The sequence below is a fragment of the Sciurus carolinensis genome, chromosome 10, assembly GCF_902686445.1.
Source record: "Sciurus carolinensis chromosome 10, mSciCar1.2, whole genome shotgun sequence".
NCBI lineage: Eukaryota > Metazoa > Chordata > Mammalia > Rodentia > Sciuridae > Sciurus > Sciurus carolinensis.
In genome coordinates this window covers 69,307,798-69,333,881 of record NC_062222.1, presented here as the reverse complement: position 1 = coordinate 69,333,881, position 26,084 = coordinate 69,307,798, and the positions used below count along the sequence as shown (strand labels likewise).

General features: G+C 40.5%; 1 protein-coding gene across 3 annotated transcripts in view; it reads left to right on the top strand.

Moving 5' to 3' along the window:
* Window positions 1-26,084, top strand: part of Aff1 (ALF transcription elongation factor 1) — a 181,764-nt gene that overhangs the window by 82,847 nt on the left and 72,833 nt on the right. For all 3 annotated transcript variants that reach the window (XM_047566158.1, XM_047566157.1, XM_047566159.1), the window contains 2 exons: window positions 12,019-12,139; window positions 12,543-13,466. In XM_047566158.1, the coding sequence (XP_047422114.1) occupies window positions 12,019-12,139; window positions 12,543-13,466 (1,045 nt within the window). The remainder of the gene's footprint in view (window positions 1-12,018; window positions 12,140-12,542; window positions 13,467-26,084) is intronic.

Sequence of the window (26,084 nt, the reverse complement as noted above, 5' to 3'; positions counted from 1 at the left end):
AAACAATGACTTACTGTTTAGCTTTAAGGAGATGCCAATTATAGTGAGTGGTAGGAGGTGAGCTGGGTTATGATGAAAATGAGAATATTTAGAGACGTGTGATTGTTGCTTGTTGCCATAAAAAATACCAACACGTTTCCAACTTTCTTCTCCTATAATAATCTCCCTGTTCTTCCTACTTGAAATGTCTGTGGAATGGAATGGAATAGAAACTGCCCCTAGTTTTTATGACATTAAACTTTCTGTGGAAACAAGTGTGGCATGTGTAATTAAATTACCAAAGGGAGAGATAAATAGAAGTCAAGTTGTGAAGAAATGCTGACGATTCTTTAAAAACACTTATATGGACAATTTATTCTTCCATTTTTGTTGTCTGCTTTTTGTAAAAATGCAAATAAGGATAGAGATCTGCTTTGTGTTGTGTCCCTATGTCTGCTAAAACTAAAGCCTGAAAAAAACTCCTAGGAAGTTTCTCTGTGTGTATGATTGTGTTCGCAGCGGCCTGTTTAACGAGGTTCTAGACATTGTGTACTGACTGACGGACGGAAGATCCTGAATTTAGTTTTAGATGTACTCTCCATGATGGAAGAGCTTATTAAGTGGAGAGAGAGTAGCCCTACAGTTTTTTTTTCCTTGTTTGATTTATTTAATAATTGAAAAAAATGTGTTGATGGTTCTCTCTGTACTTATTTAAAGAACAAATGTTTCTTAATACCCCATTATTTAGTGGAATAAATTGCATCTTGCCAGTTTCCTCATTATCCCATTGTCCCCTCATGGCTCTTATCAATACTGTCATGACTTTTCCTTTCATTTTCCTAATGGAGGCCTTTCCTGTTGCCTTTTGCAGCTGGTTAGCAAGTCTCAGGGCTGAGCCTTGGTTCTGGCCGTAGCTGTGCTTGGTACATTGGCCCAGTTTCAAACAGTTCTCCTTATTGTGTGTGGTGCAGTGGGTTCTCCGGAATGTGTTAGGAGTTCAGCGATTGGGAGGGACGCTTCCTTTTGCAGTGGTAGATCCTGCGTTGTTTTCTAAGCTGTCCACAGAATGTACCTCACTCATTTGGCATCATGTTTGGAGTTCTCTTGTGCTCACACCGTTAGTGGGGGAAAAAATTCTGTTTGGTATATCTCTTACGGATTATAGAGTTAGTAGTTGTTTTTTTCTTAAAACCAAAAAACTTGCTCCTGTGTAATTTCTTGAGAGGAGAGTTGCTTTTTTAAAACCCTCTTGGGGACATTTCAGCAGTCTCATGATACACAGATGAATTTGGGAATGATTTGTTTTTCTCTTGTTTTCTGTATGTAACTTGAAAATTCGTTGATATATTAGTTATGTAGAGAATGCCATTGACAACTGCCTAGTTTTAAATATTATGATCTTTTGAAAATGCTTAACTTCAAAACGAATATATATTTTTTTTATGTGAAGAAACTACTGCTCGAAGCTCTTTATCTGCACGTAGAGCGGGCATGCAGAATCACACCCGTTACACCAGGTTTGTGCCCCCAGATGAGTGCAGGGTAGATCCCAAGAGGCAGACTAGTGGCTGACCTTTAGCAACCTGCATTCTTCCTGGGGGTGGGTATGAGGAGTCAGAGCCTAATTGAGCAGATAAGTGAGTAGACAAGATAATTTTAGGTAGTGACTGAAAGATAAAGCAAGGTGAAGTGTTAGCAGTGAGCACCCGCTGATGGGGTGAGGTGAAGCGGCCATGTGGCTGAGGAGTCCATACTTAACCTGAGCTGTTGGTGACAGGAGTGAACCAGCAGTCCTCAGCTCCAGGACCTGTTCCAGGGCTGAAAAGAAGGCCAGTGTGGCTAGTAATGGAAGGAGGGCAGGGAGGAGGATGTGTCTGGGAGGGAGTAATTAAGGGGAAGGATGCTGGGAAGGGGGTTGTGTAGGCTAGGCTTCTAGATTTCATTTTGAACGCTCTGGGAAACCTGTATCGGGCTTTTGACTGTGCAAGGAGTGAATCTGATTTGCGCTTTAAAATATTCTGGATCCTTTATTTACTCGTATGTTTTCCCCTGTGCCGCATCACAGTGAGCTTTGTTTTTAGTTTTAGTCCTACAGATAGCTTTTAAAAATTATTTGAGTGTGTTGATTTTAGAGTTAAGTATTTGCTGTAGATGTTCCCCCAAACATCTCATCTTTTCTCTTCTGTGTAGTATGGAGTTTTATGACTGACTAAGTCTGGTGAACTGAAGAATCAGACTTGTGACATTAACTGATAAACACATGGTGTCAGCTGAGGCCACTTTCTTGGCTGATCTGGGAAGGGGTGATGTCAGCTTCCTTCTAGGTTTGAGTCATTTGATGGGCAAAGCAATCTGGTGAAATTGGTTTTATATATCAGACTGTGAATCACATTTTGTCACCAATTAATAGACTGGCAGAACTCAGAATCCTGGATCATCTGAGTAGTGCTTGAGTATCATCATTCCAGGCAAAGATCCATGATAACCTTCACTTTACTAAATACTGTGCAAGGAATTGTGCCTTCAAGGGATAGTCCTTGTCCTTAAGTAGCTCATTGATAAGGAGAATCTAGAGTTCATCTAGTTTGGGCAAATGTAAATAGACCACAGGTATAGCCCAGGGATAGAGGCAGTGGGACTGAGGAAGACCTTTGGAAGACAGGTTAGGAGTTCATTAGGGACCTAGCAGAGAGGAGGACTGTGCTTCTCAGTTTCCCAGCCCCTGAACTGCCAGGGTGGATGGGTGAGGCCTATGCAGAGTGCACTCTGACTCCAGAGGAGGGTCTGGCAAGCAGAGGCCAGTGGTGAGAGTGTTCCTTGGATATCCACCTAGGAGCTGCAGTCCTGTAGGCAGGAAGGTTTTCAATAGGGGAATAACAAGATCAGACTCATGGTTTTTAGAAAGATCAGTGAGGTGGCTGTGCAGACATAGATAATCCAGGAAGAGTTGCTCCAACCAGCTCCAGTGGAAGCGAGGAAGTTCACACAACTCCTCACTTGATTTTGGATGCTTAACAGATTTAATACCCAAAGCATTTTTTTTTTTTTTTAAGTTGGGGAGTGGTGAATTAAATGAAGTAAGCATTAAAATAAAAAAAAGAGAGACTTTAATCTTACTTGTCTACATTCTTTCTTAGTTTGTGATTGCAAGATTTTAAAAAAATTGTGGCTGTAATAAGACTGACTTTTCAGCAGCCTCATTATTTTATGGGTATGTGATGTGGTCCTTCATGGTCAGTTGAGTATGTGAGAAGACTGGCATGTTAATGAGGCAAGTGCTCTGGTTGATCCTAGTACGGACCAGACTTGCAGGGGAAGAGCCACCCGCTCTGCCTGTATTTCGATTGGTGCCAAATGAGCGGTGCCAACAAGGCAGGCAGTCAGAGGCAACTCTGATCACCAGGGACCTTTAAATAACCAAAGGAGGAGATAGAAATAACTAGTTGGGAGAGAGATTTTATCTGTTACCGTCATGGGTTGGGGGGTGTATTTTCTGCATATTCCTTCTCTGGACTGCAGGTTGATACTCTGGGTAGTTGAGGGAACACTTTAAATACTTTGATTTAGAGACTGAATTTTCTGAAACTTGTGACTAACATTAATAGGTTCACATTTCATGTAATATGAAAACCACATTAACCCCTAGGTCAGAAGTGATTTCACTGGTAAGTTTTGTATAATTTTTCTATTTGCGTGTTGGCCTTGCTCAGTCAGTAATACTAGTTTTTTACTTTTAAATATGTGTGGGGACTGAGGTTGTGACTCAGTGGTAGAGCGCTTGCCTAGCATGTGTGAGGCACTGGGTTCGGTCCTCAGCACCACATAAAATAAATAAAGAAAGGTATTGTGTCCATCTACAACTTAAAAAATATTAAAAAAAAATATGTTTGGAAGGCAGAATTTTTGGTGGACTGTAGCTAGGGAAACTTTGGCTCACCTATCTCCTTTTTCTTTACACTTGTTTCCCCATCCAGTTTTCTTTACTCCCCTTTAAAAACCAATTGAGGAAGAGAAGTTCTGTGCTTTTCCATCTGTAGGTTAAAAATGCCTCCTGAAATATATTTGACCTCTTAACAGACACAAATGGGTTACACTGACTACCCTAGTTAAAAAACATGAGCTCATGCTGTCTGGTGTCTGAACCTTGGACCATATTCTCTAATACACTGTGGATAGTGAGGTTCTGCTTTGTGCAGATGGGTCTGAAACTATCTGGTGACAATGTTAGACTGTTTTCAGAGCTCCTAACAAGCTACTGCAGAAATGATCAACACCCCAGTATTTCTTCTTAAAGATATCGTAAAATTATTTATATATATATTTTTAGTTGTTGATGGACCTATATTTTATTCGTTTATTTACATGTGGTGCTGAGACTCGGACCCAGTGCCTCACACGTGCTAGGCAAATGCTCTACCACTGAGCCACAACCTTGGCCCCCAATATTTCTTTACTCCTGATCTTATGTTGTATATATATGTGAGGTCTTTTGTTTTTAATTAGAACTTCTAACCACCGAGGTAATAAATACTGTTGTGGAAAGAATGTTAAAACTCAGTGTTGACACACAGTGCTCCCTAAACCACATTACCACTTCACCTCCTTCAGCCTAATCTCAGGTGTCTACTTATAGATTTTTGTAGTGTGTGTTCTTTCAGACCTTTGCTGCACATGAGCATGCACACAGAAAGGCTTGGCAGGTTCATTTTGAAAGGTAAATTAATTACGATGCCTCATTAGAATCAGTGTGACTTACTTTTATTCAAGTTTGCCTAGGTAGAGTTTGCCTCAGTTTAAAACTTTCAGTATTCAAGATATGGAAAATATCTAACTGGCGCTGAATTCTGGAGTGAGTTTGTGATGGATGAGAAGAATGTAAATTTCATGATCAGTATTACCCTCTCAAGGCGAGTGAATGGACAAAAGGTTATGAGAGTAGTGTTTTCAAAGTTGATTAAAATTTGCAAAATGGGCTCACCTCAAACTATTTTTCCAGCATTATAATCAATTATAATAAGTCTGTGCCTTTGTGACAAGCAGAAGCGAGTAGCAGACAGTGCTAATATATGAGATGTGAGATGATCCCCTGGGGTCTCCTCCAGGAAAATAACGGACATAATGTTATTTTGTCATTGCACATGGCTTATATATTTTATATGAAATCTCATTGTAAGACTTTTATTTTAGGATTAAGTCCCTGAGTTTTTTCCTTCGTTTATTGTGTTTTAGGTGATGGGGAAGGAGGTAGAAAGGGTAAAATTCTTGAAAGTCTTACATGATTTTTTTTTTTTTTTTAATGAGAAAGCCTGCTGTAAATTCTTTCACATGCATGAAGTAAGAAAAATTCTTTATTTTTTTGAAGGAAATTTATTCTGTCTTCATACATGGAGCCGCTCTGAACACACTTCTTATATTTGAATTGTATCTGGAGAGACATAGTTTTTATGGCAAACTAAAATTGCACATAAAAATGTGTTTTTTTTTTTTTTTTTTTTTTTTAAAGAAATCCAATGTGGAAAGTGTTTTCCACATGTTAGATGGTAGCAGTAGAGGAATGTGGAAACAAAAGGCCAAAAGATGAACTTAAACAGAGGTAGTTGCCTGTATGTAAAAGTGACTTGCCTTTCGAGTAAGGATCAAAAGAAAAAAGCATCAAATCTTTTCCCACCTTTCTCTAAATCAATGTTGCTCAACTTTTGTGAGTTTTATGTTGCTCTAGCCTTTGTACGTTCAAATCAGAATGGCTTAGATAGTGCTTTTCAATCAGCAAGACCTTATCTTTTCTACAGTTAATGTGCGCTGTTGATTTTAGAATTTCCTCTTTCCATCTGATCAAGTGTCTCTTCCATGCCTACACAGATAAATACATAGGAACAATTACCCTGGATTCTCTGAGGGAGAATTAAAATTTTAAACGTGAGCTCTAGAGGGAATTGGTGACATCTTTCCGAGGTAGGGCGATGTGAAGTGACCAGTCAGGGGTGATAAATGGGCAGTCAGCTGTGCACAGCCAGCCCTGTGGGCTGCCAGTTGCCATGGAAGCACAGAAGGCATTCAGTGATCTTGCATGACTAACCTAGTTTAGCAGAGGGCCCGTGGGTTTGGCCTGGGAGAAGGTGCTTTAGCCAGATGATCCCAGAGCAGGCATGCTGGCTGCCCCAGGACTCAAGTCCAACCTGGACCTTTCTGTTACCATCTTTCCTCATCCACTTATGCTATTTCCTTTTTTAGTTCAAAGGAAAGGGAAAAAAGAATCTCTCCCACTAATCCTTACAGAGTTGTGATTGCTTTCATTTTATCACAGCATTTTAACACCTCCATAACACATTCCAGGCCCCCAAGAAGAGAAGTTTGAAAAGTCAAAGTAAACTTGCCCCAGCATGGGGTGTATTGAATTGAGTACTCAGGGGCTGACCCAGCAGCTCTGAATTTCTCAGGATTTTCATCACCTTTCTGAAAGTGAGAGCATCCTGACCTGTTTTAGGTTTCCAAAGCTGTGCTGAGTCAGTGGGGAACTCTCTTGTTGAGAACATCTGTGGCCCAGTCTACCTCAGTGGGCTTGCATCTGTGTTCTGCAGGTTGAGTCTTCCACTGTGACTGGGCTGTCACCATACATTGGAAACTGAAGGCTGTAGTTTCCTGCAGAGTCTATATAGCTGTTCACTTAATAGAAAACGTGGAGGAGGTGGTTCGATGCATTCTTGTGGAGTTTTTTTTTGTTTTTGAGATAGGTTCTTGCTCTGCTGCCCAGGCTGTGCTTGAACTTGCCACCCTCCAGTTACAGTCTCCTGAGTAGCTGGAATTATAGGCATGTGCCACCATGACCATTCTCTTTGATTCATCCAGTTGAACCTCAAAGATGGCAGACAGTATATGATCTGAATGTAAAAACTTGGCTGCTGGAAGTTTTGCCCTATCTAATAAAGATTTTTTTTGAAAACATGGTAGAATTCCTGGTTATCTGAGGGGTGGTCAGACTTCATACCCTCTCGCCACCCAGGGGCATTGCAGCACATGTTCTTGTTTTTGAGGGCACTCAGCTGCTTCCAATCACTATGTAACTTCAAGTTTTTTCTCCCCAGATGGGGACACCTGGGCTGACCAGAAAGGTGGCATCAAGGGCCCAGGAACACGGCCTAGATCAGCCAGTCAGAAGTTAATGGAAGCATGCCTGATGTTAGGCATATTATGGCTACTTTGGTGCAAGTTTATTTATAGCATCTTCTTGAAAGAACTTAATGTGGAGTCCCTTAGTACCTTAAAGATGACATGTGAACCCAAAAGTTATTATGGGGGTGAGTGACCTCAAAACTTATTAAAAGGCTCTAAAATAAGAATTGTAACACAATTTTTATAACTTGAAGAGCCAACTACATGTTGTTGGCTATCCTTCTAAGGGCCCTCTGTGAGGTCCTTAGACAAAGACCTGTGTGGACACATTTAGCAGACATCTGTTTTGTGACTTGAGCTTACTCTGCCGGCAGGAATGATCCTGGCTTATCAACATGTACCTCCTTGAGACTAAGGAATTATGAGTGGCTCTAGGTGAGCACACCTTCTCTGTTGTTGTAGACCTGTCTAACATAGCCGGAAAGCTCTGCTTCCAAAACGATGATTGAGAGCACACACTTTACTGCCAGGCTTTTGGACCATCAGGCCTATAGTTATGAGCAAGTCACTCCTTGAGCCTTATTTTTTTTTTGAAAATGGAGTTTACAATCCCCCTGTCACAGGGTGGCTGTGAGGATTTGACTAAGTCAGGGTGGACTGAGGATCAGCTGCAAATGGCTCACCCTTGGCAGGCTGCTTCTGACCTGAGTGATATGGCTTTGAGGTAATCCCCCATCAGAGTGAACCCCGATGTACCCCTCATGACCACCCAGAAACCTGGTCACCATACCAGTCTCGGGCCCCACCTCCAAACTGCTGAGTGGAAACTCTGTGGTTCTTGATGATCTGTTTTCACCAGCCTCCACGTGACTCTGCTCACTCAAGGTGGAGAACCTCTTTAATGCAAAGTGCCTTGCAGACGCCAGCCAGGAGAACTGGTAACTCACTGTATTACGAGGGGATCAGTGAGAACCTCTCACCAGACTGATGTTGGGATGAGGTTATCCCGTGTGTCTGAGAGTGAAGATGCATTTTTTCCTCCGTGGGGAGGGGGAAAGCCACCTTTCATTAAAGCGATAGTTAACTTGTAATTATTCAAGGGTAATTACAGAGTTTGTGAATCACGTCTGACATTTTTGCTGCTTCCTTAAAATCCCCTCATTTAGCATTCTTCTATCTGCCCACTCTTTGCCTTGATTTGAAAAGCGACATCTATTATAGGCTAAACAAAAATTTACTCATGTTATGAACTGTTTGTATTTTTTAAAAAAAATTACATCGCCTCTGTTTTCAAGATGGAATCCCAAAAAGGGAAATATTCCTGAAAAGTTTTTGCCTGGGAACTTTTAACCAACTATTCCTTCAGCCATTGCAGATTTGTTTTAAGTAGAAAGTGGAACAAACCATAAATCCACCCAGTACAACTGGCAAAGGCCTGTTAGTTGTAAGGAGAAGGAGGCAACTCAGCGGGTTTCATGGCCCCACAACGCACCTCTGAGAACTTCCTGCCTTTTTGACCTTCCTCTACCCTGCCCGGGAACCTTGGTGAGTGGGGCCCAAAAGGGTGTTGCCCCAGAGGGCATGAATGAGATTATCACGAAGTCTGAGCCTTACAAGATTCATCCTAGAAGTAACATGCATTATGTCTTGATTTTCCTCACTACTTACAGGTTTTTCAGTTGAAGAGTGAGAGTGAATTAAAACAAACAAAAAAAAAAACAAAACAAAATAAAGAAATCAAAGTTTGTTTCAAAATTGGCACAGTTTTACAGATGTCTGCCAATAAGATCTTGGTGTGGGTTTTAATTTTTTTTTGAAACAAATGGAGTAAAACCTTAATTAACCAGAATCCTTAATTTAATAGGATTTCTTCTATGGGAGGCCCCTTGACTTTAGAATCACATAGTTATAAGCCAGTGTTAGGCATTTTATGAAAAAACAGCCTAATTACTTTTTTCCTGGTTGTTTCTGTAGCAGTTTTCATTAATTGGGAATGAAAAACCAGAAGTATGTTGAAACCTAACTGATCCTGAAATGAGGCTGACACAAGACCAAGCTTGATTGATGTAGAAATGTTTTAGTAATTTCAAACCAGTGTCACTTTGCTTAAGAACAGTTGCGTGTAGAATCAAGGAAAATTAAGCAAGGACCCCTGAGCAGCCTTAGTTGAGACACTATTATTCACACCCTCCCTTTTTAGTTCTGAACTGAGAATTTTGCTGTCTGAGGTTCTCTTTTCTGAGACAAAGGTAGAGACTTCTCAGAAGTGACCAGAACACTGCTGTTCAAAGCAGAGCCAAAAGCTGTGAACACTGAAGAGCAAATAAAGCTCTTGGGACCCCACTGCTGAAACTAGCAGTAACAGAAGGGGAGAAAACAACTCCCCTGCTGGTGAGCCCAGCTGATCAGAGGCCCTGGGTAAGCCCCTGCTTAACCACCCATGCAGCTTGGCCTGACCACAGCAAGGTGCAGGGCGTGGTGCACAGGGCAGTTTTTGAGGGAAGACTGTTGGGAGTTCAAGTGGCTCCAGAGTATATATAGTTGCATATATCACCACTCCCTGCAAATTGGCCCAAAGAGGCTGAGAGACAAGTGTAAAGGAAAAAAATTTATGTTCTGATCAGCACTATCAAGTAACTTATGCAGCTGTATGCTAATGTATGTCACCTCTTGAAACAACCAGAGGAATAAGCAAAATCTTTAAATAATTGAAAGGAATCCTTGAGTGGTCAAGTCCATTGTGCTGCTGCCAGTCAGACCTAATTCTAAATATTCAGAGCATGTGACATCCAGACTCAATTAGAAAAGACTCCAGTCAGTTATAATTTATTTTCTCTTGTAGTATGTTCACTATCATAAATGGTTACCTTTGTAATGATGAGTTCTGTAAAAATCTAAAATTGCGATATCTGTTTTCTAAGGAGTAATGGTCTAAGTAGATAATTCTTGACCAGATCCTATCAAATTCAATCAAGTAGCTTGGCTCTCCCCACTTTTAAATTGAAACACTGTGGTAATAGCAGTCTTTACGATGAGTCTAATTTGTTTGTTTATTTTTATTCCTTTTCGTTATATGGCTCCATTTTTAAAGACAATTGTATGTCTTTCAGAGTTTAAGAAAAAAGTTGCAAGTAAATTTACAAAAAATATAATGAAAACTCAGTGACTGCTTTTTAATTTAAAAATATTTAATGATTAGCTTCTATGCAAAGTATCACACCTTGGAATCAGGAGGGAGGTCGGTGCAAGAGGTTCTGTTCTACTGGAGCTCATGTTCTAGGGGAAAAGAAGGGAGAAGAGGTAACCAATGATATGTTCCAAAAGCACATACTTGGTGAATTCAAGGAAGCCTTTGAAATGGGTGACATTTGAATCATTCCAGAGATCTTCTGGAAGCTGACAATTGGGGATGAAGGTGTGAAGTTGAAAGAGAGGCCATAGAAATTTTTGTGATTGAAATGAAACCATCAAAAGTCTAGGATATCACTGAGGAGTGGGGAGTAGTCTGGTGTGACTGGAATATAGAGGTGATGTTTTGGACAGTCTTGCTTCCTAGGTAAGTTGGTCCTGGAAGAGTTGTCCATCTTTCAGTAAAGGTCTGAATGGGCATGAGAGCAAGCGGCTGCTCTGATAGGGAAATGATCGTGTGGGAATCAAGTAGAATGCATGTGGTAGGCCTTGTTGGGGATACAGTGGGGTTGTGGTAGAGTTGAGCTATACCAGATTATGAAGGAATTTAAATGCCAAAGCAAGGATTTAGTTTATTCTGTAATACAAAGGAGCCATCAAGTACAGGTTATTTAAATATGGATAGTGACATGAGATTAGGGACTTAGGTCAGGCTTCTTTTCATGGCAAGGCTGAATTTGAGGAATATGGGGCAGCCAGAGAGCTACCAGGCTCTTGTCAGAAGAAATAAGCAAAGTCAAGAGAGAGGAGGGGCCAGGGAGGTTAGAGTTTGTAGTAGTGCACACAGCCAAGACAATTGAATATTTTCCTATTTGTTTAAGTAGCAATGGGAAAAATGATTCAGGGGATTCTCTAGAAGCAAGTCTATGAAGACAAAAGACTTTTTATAGTTCTAATTTTTATTACTTGTTATCAGTAATGAACAGGGGAGGGAGTGGTTTGTGTTGCTAACAGTGAGACAGGCCCACTTTGGTTCTTAAGATAGCTAAAATCATCCTTCTTTCGGAATCCATTTCTGTGATCTGTTCCTCAATGGATGCATTTTAAACCTGTGGTGCCAAGGTTGATGATGTAGATATATTATATGGTTAAGTAGGGCAATCAGATGGTAAGACATTCTCAGTAGGTAGAACTGACATCTATAATTGGATTTTCTCATCCTTGACATTTGAAATAAGAAATAAAAATCATCTTTTTGGATTTACATGCCAAGACACTCCTAGTAGAGTAGGCTGAGAATAAAGTAAATGCTGTTTTGGGTGCCTCGTAATCTTTTAATTATAAAATAAGCCTTTTGATTTTAATCTTCCCAAACGTAAGACACTGATCCAGGAAAACAGCCTTTTTAAAGTTCACATCCTGCTGACTCCTTCAGATGAAAAGGTTCTACATCTACCCCATATTTTGCAAGCTGAAAGTCAAAATATCATTACTCTTGTCTCAGTTCCACACTGCCTATAAAAGACTGTTCATCTTGGAATCAGTCCTGAGCCATGGTGGAGGCCATAGCACAGAGTGGCCGCTTGGGATTGAAGAGCCAGGACAGAGGCTGGCAGGTCACAGCCAGTTGACTGAAGCCTCAGTCTAGGGGTGGGTTAAGGGACTTTCTTCAAGTCATATCTCTCTCATTTCTTCTTCTTAGACCTATCCTTATCTCGCTCCACACATGTATATATGCATGACAAAACTTGAATACTGATAGGTTTTGTTGTTTTTGTTCTTTTGTGGCATCTGAAACAGCTTGTACAATGAAGACAGAAACCTGCTTCGAATTAGAGAGAAGGAAAGACGCAACCAGGAAGCTCACCAAGAGAAGGAGTCATTTCCTGAAAAAATCCCCCTTTTTGGAGAGCCTTACAAGGTATTTACTATATACTAGAGTGTGGAAGTCTGATTTATCATAATATTGAGCTTCATGATGAAATGATTCAATGTAATTGAGTTCAAATAAGGTTCACAATTGTGAAAATTTCTTTTAGAGATTGTTTTTGAAAACAAATCTGAAAATTCTCTCCACATCATTAGTTACAACTACCAAAGTGTGTGGTTTTCTTTTGTATTGTAGTCTTGTATAATTAGTAATATGTGTCCATGACAGGCTTTACAACAGGGGAAATGAGTTAAAACTTCACATTAAATTCTGTAAGTTACTCACGACATTGAGAATTTTTGTCTTAATGGTATTATGTAGCAGTGTATTAAATGTTTGTTCTCCTTAGATTTATTCCCTCCAATAGTTGACCATGCCCTTTTCTTTTTCTCAGACAGCAAAAGGTGATGAGCTGTCCAGTCGGATACAGAACATGTTGGGGGATTATGAAGAAGTGAAGGAGTTCCTTAGTACCAAGTCCCACCCTCAGTGCTTGGATGCTTCTGAAAATAGGTTGGGAAAACCAAGATATTCTTTATTTCCTGACAAGGGGAGCAGCATTCCATCCAACTCCTTCCACACCAGTGTCCACCACCAGCCCATGTATACTCCCGCCTCCGGACCACTTCCTGTTGGTAACATTAGCCACAATCCAAAGATAGCACAGCCAAGAATGGAACCATTACCAAGTCTCCATGCCAAAAACTATGGCCCACCTGATAACCAGCACCTGACCCAGGACCGCCTTGGACAGGAGGGGTACAACTCTAGTCACCACAAAAAAGGTGACCGCAGAGCTGATGGAGACCACTGTGCTTCGATGATAGACTCAACTCGAGCAAGGGAGCTCTCTCCCTTAATCTCCTCTTTGCCTTCCCCAGTGCCCCCTTTGTCACCTTTACATTCCAACCAGCAAACTCTTCCCAGGACACAAGGAAGCATCAAGGTTCACAGTAGTAGCAATAACAGTAAAGGCTACTGCCCAGCCAAGTCTCCCAAGGACCTGGCGGTGAAGGTCATTGATAATGAGACCCCTCAAGACAGTTTGGTGGCAGTTGTCAGCCATGGGGTCGCCCCACCCCAGCCACCTTCTCAGACATTTCCACCCCCCTCCCTTCCCTCAAAAAGTGTTGCAATGCAGCAAAAACCCACGGCTTATGTGAGGCCCATGGATGGTCAAGATCAGGCTCCGAGTGAGTCTCCTGAGCTGAAACCACTGCCGGAGGACTACCGGCAACAGAGCTTTGAAAGAACAGACTCAAAAGTGCCTGCCGAAGCCAAGCTCACCAAACTGAAGATGCCTTCACAGACAGCTGAGGTGAGTGGAGTGTCTTATCCTGGGCAGTTCCAATTTGAAAACAGATTTGAGATGGAAATGTAAGGATTATAGGAGTGGGGAGGTGACATGAACTTTTTGGTGGGACATCCTTTGGTTTTAGGATCTTGTCAACTCTTGAAGATCTTAAGTCTGAGATGAATTACTGATGATAGACTTTGAAATGCAATTTGTGGAAAGGTTTAAAGAATCTTTTTATGAACAACTGGTAAAATATAGAGATCCTAAGAGTATAGTTTATGTGTACATCTGCACACCCCACATTCCCACTCAAAATGGGGAACGTTTCTAGTACTGGAAATTCTAGGAAAGTTTTTTGAGCTGTCTTGTTTGGTTGGGAGGAATACTGTCTCCTTTAACAACATGGAGGAAAAAAACCCTTTTTTTTCGATTAATATTTCCTCAACTCAGGTTAAAATTTTCCTTAGTTTTAAACCATAAAAAGCAAAATCCAGATGTCAAAATGTTGAAGGGAAAGACTTTACTTTTTTAAAAAATTTACCCTGTGAATCATAAGGAACTTTGAAGCTAGAGTTCTAATAGTTTGATTTACCACTTGAAAACAGACAGTAGATGTATGGTGACATCTCATTTGAGGGTGAGTCACAAATACAATACAGAATGTTATTCAACTGTGGAGTTTAAAAGTAACCAAAATACTCAATTTTTAAACCAAGAAAAAAAATTCCCTTTTCTACTGCTTTGATAAATGGCAGCATTGTGTTTGAATGAGAATCAGAATACATATCCTATCACCAAAATTTTAAATAGTATCTGTTACTGCAAAATTAAAATTAGTAGTGCAAAGTGAATTTTACAAGTTAACCTGTTAATGTAAAGTCTGTGTTTTAGTTATATCTGTTGTATAAACATTCTGTTGTGAATATTCATTATTCAAACATTTTGTACCATCCAGATTTCAGTTTACATAATGACTGAAGGTTTAAAGAATGATTTGGGATTCTTAACTGGAAAGATAACCTTGATCTTCAAGGAAGGGAATTTTCTCCTTTGTAGTTAGTGTCAGCTTTTGGTTTAGAGGGATGCTGGGGTTCTGTCCTGAGTTGAGCATTCAGCATTCCTGGATATCTTCAGAATGTGGTTTTTGTTGGGGGTTGAGGAAAAATGAGAGGGGAAGAGTAAAGCAAATGGATCTCTAACTCCACCTTTTGAAGAGTCCATGCAGTGAACCATTGATTGAACATTTTGTGCTGCAGTGAAGGCAGAATAAAGCAAGATCCTCCCTCCTGAAAATGGTCTGTCAGTCTACCTTATAATTTAGACAGTAAAAAACTTAATTGGGGTTTCTTTGTTTTATGTATTAAATAGGGTCCATTGTAACTTCTTAAATAAATAAAAGCAAAACCAGAAAAGCATCTACAGAGACAATTCAACATTTTTCTTAAAGTATGAAACAACTGAAAAAACTTCTTCAAAATAATTTTAGGGTGTATTAGCAAGTATTTTGCATAGTCTACCAAATGCTCAGCCATATGCTGCAGTGGAAAGCCAAAGAAGTGTCGGTCTTGCCCCAGGAAAGCTGACAGTCTAGTATGGACACCAGTCTACACTCCGGAAACAATTGGAGAACAGTTGAGTACCAATTGCCTGGGGTGGGTATACAGTGAACTTATGGAAATTCAGCCAGTAGGTTTCCCAGCAGCCACTTCAGGGAGAGCATCTTGGCCAACTTACTGCTTTCTTGGGGGCAGAGCTTATCTCCTGGGGCAAGAGAAGCTGAGTCAAGGTTTCTTCCAGGACTAAAAGACTCTCCTGCTTAAAATTAATTTTAGTCATAGGACTGTGTCCTCTATGGCCCTTGCACATTTTCTGAGGAGTGAATATTTGAAATGCATGAATTCCTCCATAACTTTGGTGACTGGAGAATGGGATTTTCTTGACACAGATGCATCTCCTTTCAACATTTGGGTAGATGTAAACTTGTCATTTGCAGTCAGTGTTTCTTGTAATGTGACAGCTCCCTTTGGTCCCTGCCTGTGCCCTCACACCAGTGGCAGCTGTAGTGCCAACTGCCTGGGATCCCTGTGGTACTGCTGGTGAGCAGGAGGATGAAACTGAGGGGTCAGCAGATGGAGGGGTCTGGGGAGAATTATGAGCCAGGAGCTTGGAATGAAGGAGGAGTAAATCTGGGAAGCAGAAATATTGGTGCTCTCTGACGAGGTTTTGTTTTGTTTTCTTTCTTTTTTTTAATTAATTTTTTTCTGGCTAGATTTTGGATTTGATTTAGCTCTTTTATAAAAGATCTCACCTTTCACAGATTTACCATCAATTTTCTGTTTACACACAATAAAACATGTATGTTAATTTTTTTTATTTTTAAATGTAGATGAAACTGAAAATCACACAGTTGCATTTTCTGGTAAACCCAAGAAAAGCATAGAGATGGGGGACTATGAAAAGCAATGAATTAACCCCAGAGCAGGTAAACATTGAATACAGAATCAGAATACTAGCAGTATCATGGGTTATTTTGAATTTGGGGCAGCAGGGTAGACAATGAGGGTTAGAAGAGGAAGTTGGCTGTTGGTGGAACTCAGAGAAGGGGCACAGAGGGAGATAGCTAAGTGGTTGTCTCGTCTTTGCTTAATTGGTCGTAAGGCCAGCCAGGAGATTTTCTCTTTCCTGGCTCTTGAGTGTGAGGGTGGTTGGATTTTGTGGTTTATTTCATTGCCCCTCCCCCCCATAACAGTATTTTTTTAAATGAAGCCAGATAGGAAAATATCACTTCATCCTTCTAGAATTCCTTCATTCTCAGGGCACTTACGTGTGGATTCCTTACACCATTGTCGGTCCTTTTACCTCACAGGAAGTACTTGGTTTTATATTTTCTTTGGTAATCTTAAAAAGTGATATTTTTTTCAGAGTAAGTCATTCTCACAGTTAAAACTTAGTCTTTCCTAAAATCCCCAAGGAAAAAAAATACCCAAAGGTCAATATTCTGACTAAATAGAGGCCTGGATCACAAAACTCTGCCCTTAGTTTTCTCTGGGAGTGTCCGTTTGTGTCAGCTGGAAGATGCAGAGTTGTGAGCAGTGATCTTCTGAGAGCCGGGCAGGACTCTGTGATCTCATGCAGGTATTTTCCAGCTGTGGAGTTGCTACATCAGAGATGGAATTGCCCAATTGGAAGGTTGAGATCATTTTACATTCCTCTTTTCTGTGCAGAGATAACAAATGAAAGAGAAAAGCTATTGCCTCCCTGGGTAGTTATTCAGAAACAGGGACCTCCAGGTTGTGGGGTAAGGTGGACTTGGAGGGAAGGAGGTGTGCCTAGACACAGTTTTAGAACACAGGATTGTGTAATAGGCTTTTATTTGAAAAGAGAAATGGCAGAAGCAGAGAAGGGTCTACCAAATTTCATACCTAACTTAGGTTATTAGCATTTTAAAGGTAAACACACAGCCCTTTCATTTCAAAAATAAGGTCTAAGAGGATGAAGTCACTTCATTGTGCTAAAAATTGTAGTTAGCGTCAGGGACAAAGGTAGAACTCCCAGTTCTTTGGTCTTTCTACTTTGATGACTTGCCTGGTGGTAGCACTGGCTGCTGAGATGGTGGTGGTAAGATGTGGGTTTGGTTGTGCGTGTGTGTGTGCGTGTGTGTGTGTGTGTGTGTGTGTTTTAAACTTGGATTGACTCAGGACCTCACGCATGCCAGATAAGTGCTGTACTGTTGAGCCACACCCCTGGCCCTGATGTGTGTATTCTTGACCAGAAGAACTGGACTTTGTCACCCACACCGAACCTGTAGCAGAGCCTTGGGGAAATAGTAAGTTTCATTTCTTATATGTGTTTCTTGACTTCAGACTTCTGTTCTTTCATCCTTCCTTATTTTCTGGTTTTTTTTTTTTTTTTAAATTCATGTAACATATTGGCATTAACTCCCATTATGTGTTAGACACAGGGATTGGCCCCGGTGATGTAGCTAAGATCAAGCTAGATATGGCCCTGACTTGGAGATCTTTTTTTAAAATAGTTTTTTAGTTGTTGATAGTTGTTGATAGACCTATATTTTTATTCATTGATTTATATGCAGTGCTGAGAATCAAACCCACACATGCTAGGCAAGTGCTTCACCACTGAGCCTACACCCCAATCCGGACCTTTTGTTTTGTGGAGGACATTGATCATTAATTCATACATAAGCAGTAGTCTTTGACAAGAGAATTGCAAGAAGTTAGAAGAAGGGCAAGGAGAGTGAGAAGAACCGAAGAACCAGGGGAGGCCACTTTAAAAAGGATGGCCAGCAAAGGCCCCTCTGAGGGGACAACATTCATAAACCTGAGTCAGCCATGTAGAATTAGAAGAGGCATTTCATTCTGGGTCAAGAAACAAGAAGTGCAAAGGCCTGAATTTGGAAAGAAGAATGGCTTTGTTAGAAACAGAAATGAGGGGTGTATGACTGGGAGACTGGGAGGGGGGAAAGGATATGAGATGAACATGGAGGCGTGGGCAGGAAGGACCATGCGAGGCCTTATAGGCCATGATAAGACATTTGGATATGATCCAAGTGTGAGTGGAGACTACCAGGATTTTGAGCAGGGGAGTGACATATCTGCTGTCTTTTTGGAAAGTCATCTTTCTGGCTTCTGAATGGACAGTAGATTAGAAGAGTAAGGGTGGATACTAATTAGGAGGTGAAGAACAACTGTGGCTTGGAGCAGGGTGGTTTCAGTGGACAAGGAGACAAGTAGACACACTGGATATATTTGTTAGGAAACTGATAAAGTTTTGGTTTGAGGTGGGGGTAGCCTGAAGTGAGAGGGAATGAGGTATTAAGGAAGAATGGTGGATTTTTTTATTTGAAAGGTGAAGATGGTGGGATGATACCAGCTACTGAGATTAGGACAACCAGGAAAACCAAGAGCTCTGGATAGATGAAGTGTAGATGCAGTTATATATCCACGTAGAGATAACAATATGACAGTTGTAAATAAAAGTCCAACTCTGGGAGAATGTCAGTACTGTAAATAATAAATTTGGGATTGCTCTGTGTTTCGTATTAAAGCTTTGGGACTTAGGAGGTACACCCTCCTGAGAAAACTTTTATGGTCCCACTCCATCCCCCACTCCAGATGAACCTGGATTTCAGTCCCAATTGTGACTGATTTACACACAGCGGTTGCTCTTCTCCTTGAGGACTCAGCTCGTGTCATCTAGGAACATTTACCTGAAGTGTAACCGGTAGCTGTGAACTCTCTGTTGGGCCACTTGCATTCATTACGGTGTTATCTCAGGTTGAGCCTTCCACTTTCATGAGGCACCAGCCTAACACTGAATTAACTCATGGTTGAAAACAGTGACAGTGATTCACGTTGCATTCTCATGTGCAGGCATTCTTTCCTGCTTCAATGTTTAGCTCTCCAATTTTTAAACTTCAAAAAGACTTCCCCATTAAGAATTGATTTAACGGTAGTTTCCTTTTGGGTATGCATACTCCTGCTGTATGTCAGTCCTCGTGCTGACTATGGGGTTATAGTAGTGAGCAGAACCAGATGGTCCTCTTGGACCTTAATTCTCTAGTTAATTCTGATGTTCTTCAAATAGCCACTCAGATCAGTATGTAAGAAGTTTGTCCAGTGCTGTGAGGGAAACTACAGACTATTAGAAGATCAGTAAAAGGGGATTGTGACTTAGAACTAAAGGAGCTCAGAGAGCTCAGGAGCTCTGAGGGAAGCCAGGTTGCCAAAGTGAGGAGTGTTAGGGTTAAGCTGCATGGAATTCCTGCCAGAGGGCATGGCATAAACCAGTGTATTGTCCCGTACGTACTATTTGCAGAGACCACTGCAAGATGTCCTCCTGGATTATCAGCCCAGTGCTGTATATCGAAGGGAATTTTCATTCATTCCAAAATTTGTTGGCATATCAGAACCATGTCGGGGAAGCCTGTTAAAAAATTCAAATGGGGGCTGGGGATATAGCTCAGTTGGTAGAGTGCTTGCCTTGCAAGCACAAGGCCCTGGGTTCAATCCCCAGCACTGCAAAAAAAAAAAAAAAAAAAAAAAAAAAAAAAAAGAAAAAAAGAAAAAAAATTCAAATGGTTAAAAATAAAGATTCTTAGGCCCTGGTGAATAAAATGCCCTAGGTGGGCTAAGGAATCAGTATCTGTGATTCTCATGAGGTTTGTTTCCTCATAGCCTGGAAATGAAAACTGTTCCAGAAGAGCTGAAGGGCTCAGGCAGTTAGAGAGGGGCCTCTTTCCCACTAACTCAAGAGACCCCCCATGGGGGTGGGTTTCAGACTAAAGGAACATGTGGATGGGTCTTTAATTCATGAGCTGGACATTGTAGGAGTCTCGGGGGAGAAATATGAGCATGGCATTTCTGTAGCTATCCTGTTCCTGCTGGAGTTTGCCTTTCTTCTGCCCCTAGTGTTGTTTAAATTTCTGGGGAAAGTAGATTTTAATCTAGCTTCTCAGGTTCTATGTTCTAGAAATGGTTTTTATTATGGGAACTGTTAAAAGTAGAGCATCCCTAATCTGAAAACCTGGAATTCTCCCAAATCCTGAACTTTTTGAGTACCAACTTGACACCTCAAATGGAAAATTCCACACCTGACTCATAGGGTAGGTCAAAATCAAAATTCAGGTGCACTGAAGACATAAAATCATCTTTATGTTGTATGTATAAGGAATGTGTGAAACATTAATGAATTTCATTGTTAGACTTGGGTCCCATATCCAAGGTAATCTCGTTTTGTATATGAAGATATTCTAAAATCCAAACAAAACAAAACAAACCCTTCAGTATCTGAAACAGAACTGGTCCTAAGCATTTTGCATAAGGGATCCTGAACCTGTACAGCAAATTTAGATTTGATTCCATGAGCTAGAGCTCAGTGAGCTTGAGCCGACCCACATGACCTAAATGTTTACTTTAGGAAATGGAAGGCAAAACAGGACGCTTATCCCTGTGCAGAATTTCCTGGTGATGTTGTATGCCGGAGTACAAGATATCCACACCATGTACAGGAGAGAACCAGCATGATCTGGCTTTCTGTAGAGTCTTTAGTTTTAGATCAGCAAAATATCTAAATATAGAAGTTAAAAAATAGTAGTAAGTAGTGAACGTATTTTTTTTTTTTTGAGCAGAAACTGCAAGCAGGTATCCTGAAAGCTGGATTGGGCCTGAGGGTGTTTTGTTCTGCCTGTACAGTGTGTGTGTGTGTGTGTGTGTGTGTGTGTGTGTGTGTGTGTGTCTAACCCCCCACCCTCTCTACTCTTCAACCAGTGTTTATAAATTAAAGAATTTAGGTGAAAAATCAGGTTTTTAGTCTCACCTCTGAAACTGTTGGTTAGTGCTGAGTAGAGGTTTTCACTTTTAATTTCTAGAACCTGGCAAGTTTTTGAAAAACACTTTAAAACTCTGAAGGAAACGTTTTAAGTAATGTAGGAAAATATTTCAGAAAGTCTCTAAATTGCTTCAAATGAGTTAGTGCAAAGAATAGAATTGCTTATAGTAGTAGCCCATGAGGAAAGCATAAAATTGAAACTGGAAGATCTTTTTGGGTGGTATTAATTGGAATTGTTTTCTACTTTCTGTTCCTTCTCGAAAATGCCAGAAGTACATTTGGTACCAGGATAAGAAATTCCTGTTCCTCCTTGTTGTTTTCACACTTGAGATGTTTGTAGATGGATATTGGATCTCCCCTGGGTCTCTCAAGTACAGATTCTGCCAAGACGGAGACGTGCAACTCTTTGGACTCTGCCTGGACTGCACGCTCTCCCAGGCTCTCCCAGAGCCACCCAGAGTCATTTTATCTTAGATTAATTGTGTTTTATTTTGAGCCAGCTGCTAGTCTTCAGAGACAGAAAATCAGATATTCTAAGGGGAATGCTGTCGATTGAGTTAGTGGTTTTGACTTCGGCTGTTTGGTGGGGTGTCCAGTACTCATGAGACATTTGAACAGAATTCCTCCCGAGAGAGGATCCTGGTTCATGTTATCATAACAAGCTTATTTTTTGGCCTTGTATTTCTCCTTTTCAGTTGCCAAGAGCTACAGTATTTGAAAATCATTATTTTCCAAGGGTAATTTTGCTGCATGTTCACATTTTCTAAGAACTCTTTAAGCAGATATTTTTACACTGATTTTATTCTTTTCTTTAATTGTTGAAATCAAAGATTGACAGTTTTTCTCCCTTATAGAGAGAGGTTCAGGTACACACACACCATTAGTTTTCTCTTGAACGTCATTTCATTCCTGTTTAAGCTTGGCCTACTTTCTCTTTGCATTTTTTCCCCCAGCCCCTTGGTAATTTGTCAAGCCCACTCTAATCTCCTTAATCCCTTTGGCTGAAGCGTTTTGAGGCTTAATGGTTTAATTTAGGGGGCCTCAGTATTTAAGTAATTAGAGGTCCTATTTCTAGCTCTATCCTTCAGATAAATCACCTTTTTTATTCCAATTTGCAAATAATAGAATTCTAAGAAATTGAAAGAATTTGAACTTTGAATTGAACTGCATGCATGAGGAAGGAACACATCCTATGATAGTTTATTTCTTGAACTCATTCTGTAGCCTCAAGCTTTATGGATTCTATTTTTCCTTGGAACTCAATCTTTTAATTATTCTGTAAAATTATTACTTTATGCATATTTACAGGGCACAGTATGATCATTTATGTATGTATACAGTATGTAATAATCAAATTGGGATAGTTAGCATTTCCAACTCCTTAAACATTAAAAATTTTTTTTTTGAAAATATACTTTTTTTTTTAATAATTTTTTTGTTTGTTTGTTGATGGACCTTTATTTATATGTGGTGTTGGGAATTAAACCCTGTGCCTCACACATGTTGGGCAAGTGCTCTAGCACTGAGCTACAACCCCAGCACCTAAAAATTCTTTGATTAACATAATAATTTTACATGTTAATAAGGTCAACAAACATATGTATACAACATGTACTGATCAAAACAATTAACATTTCCATTTTCATATTTGTGCTTGGAGTTTGTCATGAGAGCTCAGTATTTCTTAGTACATACATATATACATACTGGGGATTGAACCCAGGGGTGCTTTACCACTGAGGGACATCCCCAGCTCTTTTTATTTTTTTGTTTTGAGATAGCTTCTTGCTCAGTTGCTGAGACTTGCCTAAAACTTGTGGTCTTCCTGCCTCAACCTCCCGAGTCATTATATGCTTGTACCCCTGTGTCTGGCTTAGAGCTCAAGTTCTAAAATACACTAGAGGAAATCTTAGCTATTTCATTTTAGAAGTTTTTTTTTTTTTAATTCTATGGTATACTTAGTCCTTTTTTTTTTTTTTTAAATAATGATACTTCCAGTAAGAACATGTAAACTTGTAAAAGAGTTCTTTTGTTTTTCCTTTCATCAAATTATCTGAACATCCTCACAAAATGTTAAAAAAACCTTCCCAGTTAGAAATAATTTAGTCATAGAAGAATTCACATTGTAACATTCTAGGTTTCTGCCTTTTCAGTCAACAAACATTGGAACCCTACCAGGCATAAAGGGAGCTCTGGGAGACACATGCACAGTAAATTTATTGTGATATAGCATTAAAAATGCAAAATAGTGAGGATGCGAAAGGTAGTTTGGAACTGTTAATACTAGCCATTTAATACTGGCTCTGTTCCACTGTTGCTTTATGACTGGAACTGTTCCGAATGCTGTGTATGGATTTACTTTATCCTCACAGTGATCCATGTGGTAGACACTCTCTTCATCCTGTTTTATTGAGTTACAGAGGGACAGGGATTCATTTGTCCAAGCTTCCTCAGGTATCACTGTGAGACGCAGAATCTAGTCCCACGTAGTCTGGCTCCAGAGTTCACACCATTATATTACTTTTTTTTTTTTTTTTTTTTTTTTTTTTTTCTTTTTCCCCAAGAGTTGACTTTTGAAGCACTTTGGGTATTGGTGAAAGAACTTCAGGCTAAAGGGTTAGGGAGAAAAAAGACACAGAAGCAAGTCATGAGAGGAGTCTAGTAGGAGGAGTGGGGCTGATGGGTTCCAGGAGATTGGGGTATAGGCAAAGCTGAGACATGGGGAGAGAGCCTGTAGGGAGTCAGTTTTGAAGTTATTTGGTTACATATTGACTAATTTAGACAAGAACAACAGTCACTAATGACAAGGAGAAATTACTTTGACTTTATGGCAGAGAGCATAGCTTGGGGTTACAATTCTGAGTCCTGGGGCAAGGAACTTAGCCTCCCTGTGTCTCAGCTGATTCATCTGTGAAGCAGGTCTGTAAGACTGAGGTAATCCACAGGCAGTGCTTAGAACTCTGCCTCCATGCAGAGCTCAGGAGGGGTGCTGAGACTGATTTGAGTTGAACTTTGAACTGGCTGTAAGAAAAAGAGAATTTGGATAGAGGGTTATCAAGATGAGGAGTTTTGTGATGTTGGGGAGGTGGGAAGACTGAGCCTATTGCTAACTTTTGTATTGGAGTATATTTTAGAAATGTAGTGGGATTAGCAAAAGAGGACCATGAGTTCCCAGTTAGGATTTGTACATGAATAAAGGTCCCCTAAATTTATTTTAAAATAAATTTAAAATTTTTTTCCTCTTTTCACATTTTTTATTGGTATGTTATATTTGTACATAATGATGGGGTTTTTTTTGTTACATATTTATATGTACACATAGCAATATAATTTGGCCAACATTACTCCCCAACATTTCCTGGCTCCCCCCAATTTTAAAGGATCAAAAGTAAACTTGAAGCCCAGGAAAAGAAAGCATTTGATTTGGGGTTACCAGCCTTTTAAGGATCGGTTTGCCAGGGTGTTAAATCTCCACCCCCTGCCTCAGCGTTCCCCTCCCCTGCCTCATGTCCTGGGACTGGACAGACTCTTTCCTGAAGAAGCATTCCCATGGCTTGGCAGTCTCTGGGGTAAATGTTTCACTTTATAAGAACTTAATGCCTTCTGAAATATTTCACTGCCCTTTTGTTTTTAACTTCCAAAGCACTGGCTTATTTGTTTCTTTCTCGATTGTCACAGCAACCTTGTGAGTTGGGCAGGGCAGTTGCATGAATCACCATTTTACATGCCATGGAACCAAGTCTCTAAGGAGTTTAATGATTTAAGATAGTAAGTGGCAAAATGGAGCAAGAAACCCAGACGTCTGGCTCCTAGTTACCATGCTCCATCTATCACAAAACGCGTTTCTGTGGAGTAAGGACGATTCATGAAAAACTTTCATTCAGAGTGTTGAGAGCTCTCTGATTTTCTGTGTGGCTCTGCTGTCGTTTTGACACCTGATGAATAATGCAAATACAGAATTCAATGGATGATTCAAATGAAAGGATGATTAAAACTCAATTTTGGTGTTGGTGGCTCTGTGCCTTCCACGGAGGCCTTTAAACTTTGCTTTCTACCTTTCTGAGATGACAGCTTTAGATTCTTTCAGTTCTTCTATCTACAGTGACTCCGAAACAGACCTATATCTATACTCACCATTTACTTTACCCTTTGATCCTAAGGAAGGGGGTGTTTTTCCTCCTGCACTTCCAACTCTTCCCCACTCGCCACTTTTTGGTTGCCTTTGCCCAACACTCAGTTCTTTCTTAATCATCTGTGGTTACATTTAGAGCTTTCCCAGCTTACAGAGCAAAACAAACCCTTCTCCACTGCTGTGTCCTGATCTCATCACTACTTTTTGTTCCCTTTAAAAAGCCAGGACTGTGGAGACAGAAGTAGGTAAACACTTGGTATCTGTTTCCCCTCTCAAGTCTGTCTTGTGCCCTTAGCACTCCATGGCCTCTGCTGGTAGGAGCCACCAGCAGCCTCCTGATGGATGAGTTCAAGAACCTCCCCAGGCCTTATCCTGTTTGATATCTCTGTGGCATCTGACAATGGTCCCCACCATCACTGCTTCTCCCCCAGCTCTTCTTACAAGCCTTGATCTCCCTGGGTGAGGTGGGGGTGGGGGTGTGGCTTTGTCTGCCCTTTACCCAGGACTCTGCACTCAGCACCCTCTCTGATTCTGTAACCTTTCCCAGATGACCTCGTCTGTGTTAGAGTTTCAACTTCTGAAATGCAGAGGGCAAACCAAGGGGTTTTTTCTAATCTGAAATACTTAGAAATGCTAAGAAGACCCCTGAACTCTAGATCCTTTTGCTCATCTGACCCCTGGACTTCATTAGTAGTTTCCACATGCTTCTCAGGTTCAACTGGTCTAACATGGATTAATTTCATTGTGTTTCCCTTTCTCTGTACCTCTTCACACATTCAAAATGATTTCCTGTTTCCTTCTTCTGATCATCAGTCTCAATTTCTTTCTGTTACCTACTTTATCCGTTTGGCATCTAAAGTCCATTTGAAACTTCAGATCCATGGAAAGCTTCTCCTTTTCTTTGTCCCTCACTGCCCCATCTTTAGTTCAGATTTTTATCATCTTTCTTGATCATCTTTCTAACCTATCGTCCTCCTCCTTTCCATCTCTTCAAACTGCCACACTATCTGGGAGCAGTGGTATAGTCCTGTAATCCCAGCTATTTGGGAGACTGAGGCAGGAGGACCACAAGTTTGAGGCCAGCCTGGGCAACTTAGCCAGACCTTTCTCAAAATAAAAAAAAGTTAAAAGGATTGGAACTGTGATAAAGTGCCCTTGGG